At 35.8% G+C, this 11889-nt stretch overlaps 1 protein-coding gene across 4 annotated transcripts in view; it reads left to right on the top strand.

Moving 5' to 3' along the window:
- Nucleotides 1-11889, top strand: part of Qki (QKI, KH domain containing RNA binding) — a 111828-nt gene that overhangs the window by 30607 nt on the left and 69332 nt on the right. For all 4 annotated transcript variants that reach the window (XM_028772724.1, XM_028772723.1, XM_028772726.1 and 1 more), the window contains exon 2: nucleotides 3285-3427. In XM_028772724.1, the coding sequence (XP_028628557.1) occupies nucleotides 3308-3427 (120 nt within the window). In that variant the 5' untranslated portion in view covers nucleotides 3285-3307. The remainder of the gene's footprint in view (nucleotides 1-3284; nucleotides 3428-11889) is intronic.

Here is an 11889-nt window from a genome sequence, read left to right as displayed (position 1 = left end):
CCCCCCCCCGACTCCCACCTTCCCACCCTCAAATTCCCACCCACTGGGGCGTCCAGCTTTCACGAGACCAAGGATCTCTTTTCCCACCTATGCCGGACAGGGCCCTCCACCCTCTTACATATACAGCTGGAGCCATGGATCCCTCCCTAAGTGCTTTAAGGAACAGTGTTTTCTGACACAACAGAGCCTTTGTACTTATAAACTTGGAGCAGTTGTGATAGCTTAAGCCAGACAGAATCCCAGAATAGAGGAGGAATAGTGGGGACCAAATCTCATCACAAGTTAAGGGCCTATTGGCATTTGATAGTTTCTAGAAGATTTTCTTTAATGATAGGTCAGTCACTTACTAGGGCAAGTCCCACTCCCAAGAAGCAGTTGGGTAACATATTGTACTTGATATGTTAAAAAGAAAAGAAAACAAAAAACCAAAAACCTAGAAGTTAGGTGGATAGGAAGGTTGAATCTGGGAGGAGGGTGTGTGTGTGTGTGTGTAATCAAAATGAGCTGAATGAAATTCTCATAGTTAATACAGTATTGTTTTAAAATAAATTTTCAAACACTGAACTGTTTCCTGCAATAGCAAACTTGCCCTACCCTTGAGATTGAATCCAGGGCCTTGCATATGCTGTGAGCACCTTGCCACTCTACCACGTCTCTAACCCCTCACTGTGTTGTGGTTCTGCTGTTCTTTTTAGATTTAGAAACTGTGTTTTTATCTATAGCAGCAAATACCATTCCCCCCACCCTCCATCCTCCATGTCCCACCTCAGTGCTGAGAATTGAACTAAAGGCCTCCATCGATGACCTACATCCTCCTGGCCCTCCACTTTGTTGTGGTGTCCTTTTTTTCTCTTTTAGCTTGTCAGTCCTACTTAGAGCCTTTCCATTTATATTCTATGCAAATTTTACTTATTTATTTATTCATTTATTTAAGATTTACTTTTAATTATGTGAGCGAATATGTTAGTATGTGTACTTGAATATAGGTGTGCCTGGATGCCAGAGGTGTTTGATTCCCCTGGAGCTGGAGGTACAGGGGGTTGTTAGATGCCTGTTGTCTGTGTTGGGAACCCAACTCATTTCCTGTAAGAGTACATGCTGTTACCCACTGAGTCCCCACCTCACGCTCTGTGTGTGAATATGTGTATGTGTGTTTTGTCTGCATTTGTATTAGAGCCATGTGTATGTTTGGTGCCTGAGGAGCTCAAGAACGGGGATCAGGTTCCATGGAACTGGAGTTACAATTGTGAGAGCCCCTGAACCACTGAACCATGGTAAGAGTACCACAGGTACTCTTAACCACTAAACCATGTCTCTAGCAGAGCTCTCAGCCTTCCTTCCTAATGCTGTGATCCTTCACTACAGCTTCTCATGTTATGGTGACCCCCAACCATAGAATTATTTTGTTGCTACTTCGTAACTAAAACTTTGCAACTGTTACAAACTGTAATGTAAACATCTGATATGCAGGATATCTGATATGTGATACCACTAGGGAGTCTTGACCCACAGTTGAGTATTACTTGTGTGTCGTTTTTAAAAGGCTGTTATTAGTGAATTTTTATTCTGGTGCTCATGTCCTCACAAAAATAGGTTACTTTGTGAAGAAATTTAAATAATAATAAATTAATACCAATACTTTTATCTAGAGACATGAACTAAAGAATATATGTGTAATTTTAGTTTAACTAAATATTAGGAATATAAGGATAATTTTTAGAGGGGTTGGCAAGGTGGCACAAATCTTCTTTTAGCCTTATCCAATATATTCTTTGATTCTATGTGCTGATCATGAAGAAGAAAGTATGTAATTCTTTGAATGGCTAAGATTTTATACCTGGGGCTGGAGAGATGGCTCAGCGGTTAAGAGCACTGACTGCTCTTCCAGAGGTCCTGAGTTCAAATCCCAGCAACCACATGGTGGCTCACCACCATCTGTTATGGGATCCGACGCCCTCTTCTGGTATGTCTGAAGACAATGACAGTGTACTCATATGCATAAAATAAATAAATCTTTAAAAAAATGATTTTATACCTGATTAAGAATACTTGGATTGTACCTTTTTCTTGTGGTTTTTACTGAACAAAACTGAGTTAGTTAGGAAAATTACAGTGCATTCATATTTGGGAGTTTCCTAGTATGAATACTTTGGAACGTATTTACTGGAGTGAAAAAATTTTTTCTCCTTTTTCTTAAGGAGGCATTACTCTATTAAAATGGAAAGATAGTTATGTAGGCATCCAGCCAGCCTTAATAATGGAATATCTTATTGTAATGATGTATGTCCTAGTGTGCAAGCCTATCTGCTGATAATATAGCTGAAGCTGATTAACTATTTTATGGAATACTCTATTTTCTTTATAAGATTTGATTTATTAAAATTTAGTTTTCATGTTTTTCAAAAATACATTTGTACCTAAGAATTAAGCAGATAATTTGGGGGGGAGGTAAAGGTCATTGATTCTGGTTATCTTTTCTTTTTTTTTTTTTTTTATTTATATTTTATCTGTTAACCCAGTGTGGTTTGTTTTCTGTTACCATCTTTCCCTTGAAACTCCTTTGATTAGCCCTGCCTTTGTGGTCTAGTCCAAGGCTCCGTTCGTCCTTACTTCCCGCTTGTTCCATAGCGTCCGGTCACTTCGGCTTGCTTGGTACTATCTTCCTTTGCACCTCCTTTTGTGTTCTGATTAAGTGCTGTTTTTCTCTTCCTTGGAATAGTGTTCTCCTCGGGGTTTATTCAGTTCTGTCAGTCTGCTGTTTTGTTTTCATAGCTTTAACTGCTAAATATGTACACTATACTCAGACTTTGGCGAAACTTGATATGTATTTAGTCTGTGAGCATCTAGTGAATTAAAGATATGCAAATCATTCAATAAAGTGGTGTCCAGTTTAAATCTTACTAAGGCAGATTATTTATGAAGGAAAAAGAACTTTTTATCTCATGTGTTTTTTATGGCAATTATATAACTAAGACTATAATTTAAAATGACTAGCATCATTTTTAAGCTTGAAAATATTAGGTAAACTAAACCTGTATGATGATGGCTAAGAGTCTGCTCGGAAGTTAGTTTTAATAAGATGTGAAATTTGGCTAGTATAAATTTGATTTGTGGTGGAAATGAAGGCTATTGTCTTGTTAGCAGGCTCAGTCCAGAGAATGACAGGATAGGTCGACAGCTCCTCACTAGAGTGTTAACATTTTATCAATGAAGCAACCCCCCCCCCCAACGGATTAGCAAGAATATTTTTTGTCTAACACAATTAAAATTTTTACTTTTAACAGAAATTAGCAGAGTACGGAAAGACATGTACAATGACACATTAAATGGCAGTACAGAGAAAAGGAGTGCAGAATTGCCTGACGCTGTGGGACCCATTGTTCAGTTACAAGAGAAACTTTATGTGCCTGTAAAAGAATACCCCGATGTAAGTATATTTTGTTGTTTTCTTCATGGTTTTCTGCTTCACATAATATGTGGAAAGATAACTTTTGAGTAAATTTAAGTATTATCAGCTGCTTTAAAAGAATTGTGTATGAAATTAAAAATGGGAATAATTTTATGTGCCTAATTGTTCTCTCTTTAAAGTATATTTCCATTTGAATTTTGCTGTCTCTTTGGAAAATAATCATGCTGAAGACTTGGAATTTCAAAAAGAGATCAGGAATTGTGGGAAGACTTTTGTCCTGAATCTTAAAAATGAAGTACGACTCTGATAGTCTTCATTCTGACCACAGAGTTCATAGCTGGAACCATGTTATTCTTTCTGTGTGAGAGTGCTGGCCGTTATGGATGCTTCCAGCTCTAAAGTTTCTGAGAAGGACTCTTTCTAGTCTGATTCCTCCTTTCCCCTCAAATATTAGTCAGTTGCTCAACCAGTCTGTAGTATCTTGTTGGGAAGTCTCCTGTACTTGCTGATTTTGAACTGCCTCCAGGCTCTGCCTTTTGTTACAAAACTCTGTATGATAAAATTGATTCTGTTTCTCTGCTTTCATCTTAAGTGATTTTTTTTTTCACTTCTCTTCAGTGTAATCCTATTGGCCTTCCTTTGGCTCTGAGAACAAGTCATATCTATTCCCAGATTCAAGATCTTTGTCATTTATACACCATTCACTGTGACTGGCTGCTGGTTTTCTTTAAGTGTGTTTGAGTTTAAATAACACTTTACAGAGGCTTCCCTGACTAGTTATCCTAAAAGCTGTCTGGTTCTGTATATCTCCTCCCCCAAACCCCCAATTTCTATCACCTACACTTCATAACTAGGGTACTGTTACCTATTGTTTTTATTTTTCTTTCTCCTTCGCACAATAGTTCTCAACCTGTGGGTCACAACCCCTTTGTGGGGTAATGTGGGGATTCTGAATGACCCTTTCCAGATATTTGCATTACAGTTCATAACAGTGACAAAATTACAGTTATGAAATAACAACAAAAATAATTTCATCGATGGGGATTATTACAACATGAGGAACTGTATTAAATGGTTGTAGTATTAGGAAGGTTGAGAACCACTGTCCTAGCAGAATATATTGTACATAAAACAAGAACCTTTGTTAATTCGCTGCCATTATTTTGTTAGTCACATAATAGCCATCTACTTTTTACTGACTATGTAAAGGAAAAATAATGGCTGTTATATTTGAGAACACCTATTGGACACAAATGAAATAAAGAATGACTCTAATGTTAAAATGTTTTTTAAGTCCACTAGTTGTTATTCAGATATTAGTTGATAGATTAAGTATAAATGTCTTAAATTGAGTTAATGAGGGGTGGATTTTTGGTATGTCACAACCTGGATTTTTTAGTACAGCTTTAGTTTATATATTTACTCTATTTTTATAAATAGTTTTATGTACAAATATATAAACAATTTAGAATAATTTTGCCATAGGGCTTCATTGAACGATTGTAGGACATTTCAAGAAATTATATATAAGATGGGAACCCAGGAGCCTTGAGAGAGAACATCAGTGGTGAAATTTTGTAGATCTCATCTGGAGAGCCTAGCGTTCAAATTCTTGAAGCCATCCAAAGTTAGTCTTTGGCCACTTCATAAATGTGCGTATGTATATGCATGCACACATACTTATGTACCCAATAAGAGTTAACTCTTCTCTACTTATCTTATTTTGCAGATATTGAACATCTTTTATGTTTTTCAGAGCTAGTTGACACTTTAATTGTAGAGCCTCATATAAATATATAATATAAAATGGTAGAAGTATTTAGGGCCATTTTGTAAATTGTTGGAAAAGCCAGAATGTATTCATCAATTAAAAACTTTCTAAAAATTTTATTTTTATGTGTAAAGATGTTGTGCTTGCAGACATGTAAACCACGTGCATGCAATACTTCTGGAGGCCAGAGAAGAAGATTGAATTCCCTAAGAGTGTATTGTTGGTTGCAGTTGTACTTATGCATATCCCCGTCTGTAGGGAACCCATGTTCTCTTCTTCTGTATATCTTTGCTAACGTATAATCTGTAGAAATTATTCCAGCCAGTGTGAGATTTTGTGTGTTGATTAATGATGTAAGCGACCCTTTCTTGTATCTGTTGGACAAGAGATTTCTGTCTTCTGCAGAGGGACTATACTTAAGACCTTTGCATGTTTATTTTGAAGTCAAGATTTTTTTTGTTACTTTTTGTTTTGTATTAGGTTCTGAACACAGTGTTCTGGATATTCATTTCTTATCTATGGATTGGTTGAAGGTATTGCTTCTTAATCTGTGGTTTATTTTTTTATTTTGCTTAATGATTCCTTTCCTGTGCGTAAGCTTTATTTATTTTATTTTGTTAATCCCATTTGGGTTTGATTTTGGTTGCTTGCTTTTTTTTCCTCCCCACATTATATGTAAAAATCATGGCCAATATCAGAACTTCTTTATTTTTTTTTCCCTAATATGTGGTAAGTTGCATATGTGTGTAAGGGGCAGGTATACATTGTGTGCACATGCATGTGGTTGGCAGAGGTTGATGGCAGAGGTGTGTCTTTGTGATTGTTCACTACCTATTGAGTTATGTCCTCTCATTTGAATCCAGAGGTCATGGATTTAGCCAGACATTAGCACCTCAAGCTCAAGGGTTCTCCTGTTTCTGCTTCCCAATTGCTAGATCACAGTTGGATTAATAAACCCATCTGGTTTCTAAATAGGCTTTTACTGCCCTCATTCCAGTCCTTCCTCGTACATTCAGGGCAAATGCTTTACTTACTGAGCCATCTACCTCTTAGAAAACTTGAAAATTTTACAATTTCAACTCAAATATTTAATTCTGACTTGAACATTAATTTTTGTGTGTAGCCTAAGATGAAAATCCAGTTTCTTTATTTTGGATGTAGAAATCCAAGTTATTGATTGGTATATACACCCAAACTGGTTAATGAATTTTCCTTGATCTATTGTTGTGTGTAGATGCTTGACATTCTTATTCTGGTTAGATTATTTGACCATTACTACTTGTGTTATTTCTGAGCTTCATTAGTCTTTATGATTTAAAAAAAAAAGCTAAGTTTTACATTATTTTAATTACTGTCTTTAGAATATAATTGATTAAATGTTTCCTGCTTTGTTCTTTATTTATTTTATTTTGTTAATCCCATTTGGGTTTGATTTTGGTTGCTTGCTTTTTTTTCCTCCCCACATTATATGTAAAAATCATGGCCAATATCAGAACTTCTTTATTTTTTTTCCCTAATATGTGGTAAGTTGCATATGTGTGTAAGGGGCAGGTATACATTGTGCAAGTTTTCAAGTATTTTTTCTGTTAGAAAAATGCAAGCTGGGCGGTGGTGGCGCACACCTTTAATCCCAGCACTTGGGAGGCAGAGGCAGGCGGATTTCTGAGTTCGAGGCCAGCCTGGTCTACCAAGTGAGTTCCAGGACAGCCAGGGCTACACAGAGAAACCCTGTCTCGGAAAAAACAACAACAAAAAATGCAGTTGGGATTTCATATAGGGGTTTTATTGACTCTATAGACTACTCTGGTTAGTGTGTACATTTTCCAGTGCTTATTACTTGAACTCATTAGTATGTGATAGTATTCTTTTGATGATCACTTTCCTAATTTTTCTCTTTTTGTGAGTTTTTAATTCAATGTAATATGTATGAGTGTTTTTCATTTTATTTACACATACACACACACACACACACACACTTCTGTGCACCACATCTTGCCTAGTGCCCAAGGGGTTCTAAAGAAAGTGTCAGATTTTTTTGGAACTGGTGTTAATAGATGTTTATGAGCTACCATGTGGATGCTGGGAACTGAACCTAGGTTCTCTGAAGAGCAGCAAATGCTCTTAAGCACCGAGTCATGATTCCACCCTTTAATTTTTCTTTTGGCTATTTGTTGCTAATTCATAGACAAGTAAGCTGATTTTTTTTTGTATGCTGTTTTATATCCTGCAACTTTTGGATTTATTTTAAGGTTTTTGTTGTTGTTGTTGTTTTGTTTTGTTTTTTAAAGAAGTCTTTAAAGTTTCCAATAGATAGAAGATCATACCCTTTGCAAAAGAGAGATGACCCTCCCTCTACACACACATATTAGATACTTTAAATTTCATTCTCTTGGCCTAATTAGTCTGGCTAAGACTTATAGTGCTATGTTGAATAGAAATGGTCAGAATGGGCATCTTTGAGTTGTCCTTAGTCCTAGAAGAGCATAACTTCAGATTTTATCCATTAAGAGTGATACTACTTGGAAGTTTTGTATCTTTCTTCATCAACGATAACTAGCTTGCAACCTTTGCATTTGTGTGTGTGTGTGTGTGTGTTTTAATCTAGTTTTGGTGTGGAGTAATGTTCTTAAAGGGAGAACTTGAGAGAATGCTTTTTGTTCAGTTTTTTAGAAGAGTTTGGGGCAGATTAGTTTATTTCTTTAAATATTTGGAATTTTGTCTAGTCGTTAGGCTTTCCTTTATTGGAAACTTTTGAACTGCTTTGTAATCTTGTTCTTTGTCTAGAATTATTCATAGTAGTCTTTAGTTTCTTTTTCTTGTTTCTTGCTTCACTTGTCTCCTTTGAAGGTTTGTTTGCATTCTCTGGTTTAAAAGTTTGTCATACTTATTTAAGCCTTTAAAAGTTAACCATTCTTAAATCTTTTTGGACCCTATTTTATTTATTTATTTCTATGCTCTTCGCTTTTTTATGTTTAGACCTGTGGCATCAGCTGTTTCCTAGTGGTCTCCTATTTATTTTATAAATTAAAATCTCACAAATATCTTTACTATGAGAATGAAATCAGCTTCATTTTTTTGTTGGCAATATCAGTTTTTTCTTTCTCAGATTTCAGCTGTTTGGAGTATTTTCGAATGAATGTTTACATAAGTTTGACTGTGTTAGGGTTATCCAATCTGAAGTGCTGTAAAATTCAAAAGATTTTCCCCCCTGGGGGTGAGGAGAGTGGCTTATTGATACTTAAAACTTTTTGGATTTTGTGTTTCAAGTTAGGGACACTCCGTTTATTGTTTTCATTGTCTGAAAATGTTTGTTTGTTGCTTGTATGTATGTGTCTGTGTGTGTGTGCGCGCGTGTGCATGCATGCATTATGTATTTATAGCTTGTATTATATTGTGTAAAAGCATGGTAGGTTTAGCAAACCTAGATGATTGCTTCTAACTTCAGGAATGACCTGCAAGATTATCATAAAGCTCTTTGATGAGGGCTGTGAGAGGAACAAGCAAGATTGTTGCGAGGAGGGAAAAAACAACCTGTCTTTAGGGTTCAAGAACCCTCCAAGGGAATCACAGAAAGAAACTTGTGTTTATTACTGTGGGATGAGTGGATAGAGGAGTCTTGAGTTTTGGGTAGGAATAAAGGAACAAGGCAAGTAAGACAGGGAGAAAACTTAGAGGTACCCGATACTTAGAATAACAAGTTACTTAGAGGTTTGAATAAAGGAGCAACAGCAAAAATAAAGCTTAAGAAGCTTATAAGGCTTTGTGTATAATGTTTTTTTAACACACAGTGTAATAGATAACTCTCATCTGCTTGTTGCATAAAACCTTGTAGACTCAATTTTATTTTCTAACCTACATATTTTGCTTCTAAAAAAAAATCACCTGTCTTGCCCAAGTCTGTTTTGAATTGTTTCAGCATCTGAGTGAAGATTTGCCTTAGTTTAGGATATCTTAATTTATATGCCAATTTAAAGTCTTGTTCTTAAGCCAGGTGTGGCTTTAGTGCAAGCAGTTGATTGGCAGAGGCAGGCGGACCTTTGATTTTGAGGCCATCTAGTCTCTACTGAGTGAGTTCTAGGATAGCCAGGGCTATGCACAGAATCCTTGTCTTTAAAATATATATATAATTTTAACTGCTTAGCAATTTTCCTTTGTAGTAGGAGTTACTTTTAGTGTCTTGAATAGTTTGGTAAGAAGCCTTTTATTCCATAGCACTTGGAGTCATGGGACATAAACACAAATGTTTAGAAATGGCATATGAATGGTTTATTAAATGCTTCTTAAGTTGTGTAAAGTAGCCCTTTCTCCAGGAAACCTTGGGCTACTTATCCAGAACTAATATGAATTTATAAATGAGATAAGACATACTCACTCCCCTGAGCCTTCTCTAAGATATCTTGATATATTTATTTAGATATTTTTGGCTAAAAAATTTAACCCTGGTAAGTATTTATCCAAAATAAGCTCTATTGTTATCTAGATTAGAGGTGACCACATTTCGTTTTCTGCAACAAGTACATACATATGCATTCTTTTGATTGGGTGTGTTTAATTTCTACTCTGTTGATTATGTGGTGTAAAATGTAAGGGTTTGTAAAATATCTAGTTAAAATTATAGAAATGGTAAATGTAGGGCTAGGATTATAGCCTAGTAGTAGAGTGCTTGCCTTTCTTTCACGTGTGAAGCTCTTGGTTTAATTCCAGCACTAAGGTAATACCAGTGTTAATAATAATAAACAGGCTAGGTATTTATAAAAACCTTTTTTTTTTATATAAAAGAAACATCCTTTTAAGTTGTTTTTTTTTTTTTAAGTATGTGTCTATGGGAGTTGGTGTGTGAGCACATGTGAGTGCAGGTGACCTTAGATTCCAGAAGAGAAGGTCTGAGTCCCTGTTGCTGGAATTACAGTTTTGAGTAGTCAGACCGTGGTGCTAAGAACCAGATTCGGGTACTGAAAGAGCTTTATTTGCTCCTAATTGCTGAGCTGTCTCTGTAGCCCTCAGATTATCTCTTGTACAAAAAAGCAACCCAAAATTTGCATGTTCTTTTATAACTTTAAAATCCAAAAATTTATAACTTTTTGATTCCAAACATTTTAAGCAGAGATTACTGTCTAGCGATTCTTAAAAGTGATCCTGAGATGCTTTTGGGAATTCAGGTTTTAATCAGTCATTTGTTTGGATAATGTCTCACAAGGAGGGTTTGTTTTCACTTGTACTCTTTAAGGAAGTTCCTGGAGTTTTCACAGTTTATATTTTGTCACTGGGAAAAATCTTATCAACTCTATTTAAAATGTAGGGAGCAAAAATGAACAGATTAGATGTGGTTGTTCAACCCTTAGAGACGAACATGCCGCTTGGCAGAGATACGGTGGGTGAGCTGGAGCAGAGGTCTGTGCTTAAACAGCAAGGTTAATGAGGTTTTCTTTTTTCTTTTTCTTCTCTTTCCCTTCTGTTGGTTCTTCAAGTTGCACTTAGCTGAGGCTGTTTGAAATGATTTTCTTTGAAAGCGTCTTGACATTGTTTTAATTGAATGAAGCTGCAGAACTGACATTATAAATCAATACAGAACAAGTTTTAATGCAAAGCATAGCACATTAACCTGGAAATTGGATGCAATAGACAAAGCAGCTCCTATAATTAAATTTTTTTCATTCTGCTTAAAACATTTTGAGAAAAATGACCTTGACAATACCGTTGCATTAGAGTACCTGTGGTATGCACTTTAGCATACTTGAACTATTTGTTGATTCATGGGTATAGTAGTAGTTGGTTTTTTAGAGTTAAGAAAATTTTATCTGGCATGGACTCAATACTTCTGTTTTATCTGCTTCAAAAACAATTTTAAAGTATGTAATAGTAGTAAGAGTTAACTTTTTAAAGTTACAGTCTTATGGCTTTAGTTATAGCAAAAGATACTATGTCAGAAGAGTAGGATATGCCTTTTTTCAATGGACAAATGGTGGGTTAGACGAACTGGCTTGATAAATGATGTGGGTCAAACTTCCTTAAGTGTTAGTCAGCATGCTAAAAGCTCTTCATAGGGGCTGTGAAGATGGCTAAGTAGGTAAAACACGTGCTGTACAAGTATAAGGACCTAAGTTTGAACCCCCAGAACCATGTACAGTTGTGGCAAAACCTCATATCTTTAATCCCAGTACTTCTACGGGGAGGTAGGAGGCAGAGACAGAGTCCTTTGACAACTCTCCTGGTATATACATAGTTGCAAACAGTAAAGAGATAGATACCCTGTCTCAGTTTGGAAGATAACTGACTGACACCCAAAGTTCTGGCTTTTATATTTGACACTTTTATGCATACTATGATGTGCCTGTACACAAACACCTCCCCCCTTTAAGTGTACTCAGACAGGTAAAACATGTTTCTATTCGTCATGCATTTTCAGACTATTTTCCTATGTTTGATATATAATATTTTTAAAATTAAGAAAACTTTTATTTTTAAAAACACTTGCAAATTAAAAAAGTGAATATCTAATTTAGCCAGAACCAAAGTATATATCTCAGTAAACTTGTATGCTGAGATTTAACGCTTTCACATGATTGGGTCAAAGATCTGGTTAGAGTACAACTGTCATTGAGGAATAGCTGGCAGGATTACTGCTTTTGAGAAGGGCGTATATAGACTTTTGAACAAGGAAACTTTCTTTCTTTCTTTCTTTCTTTCTTTCTTTCTTTCTTTCTTTCTT

The sequence above is a fragment of the Grammomys surdaster genome, unplaced genomic scaffold (genome assembly GCF_004785775.1).
Source record: "Grammomys surdaster isolate TR1022 unplaced genomic scaffold, NIH_TR_1.0 218, whole genome shotgun sequence".
Taxonomy (NCBI): Eukaryota; Metazoa; Chordata; class Mammalia; order Rodentia; family Muridae; genus Grammomys; species Grammomys surdaster.
Note: the sequence above shows the minus strand (reverse complement) of the source record. Positions and strands in the feature narration are given on the sequence as shown.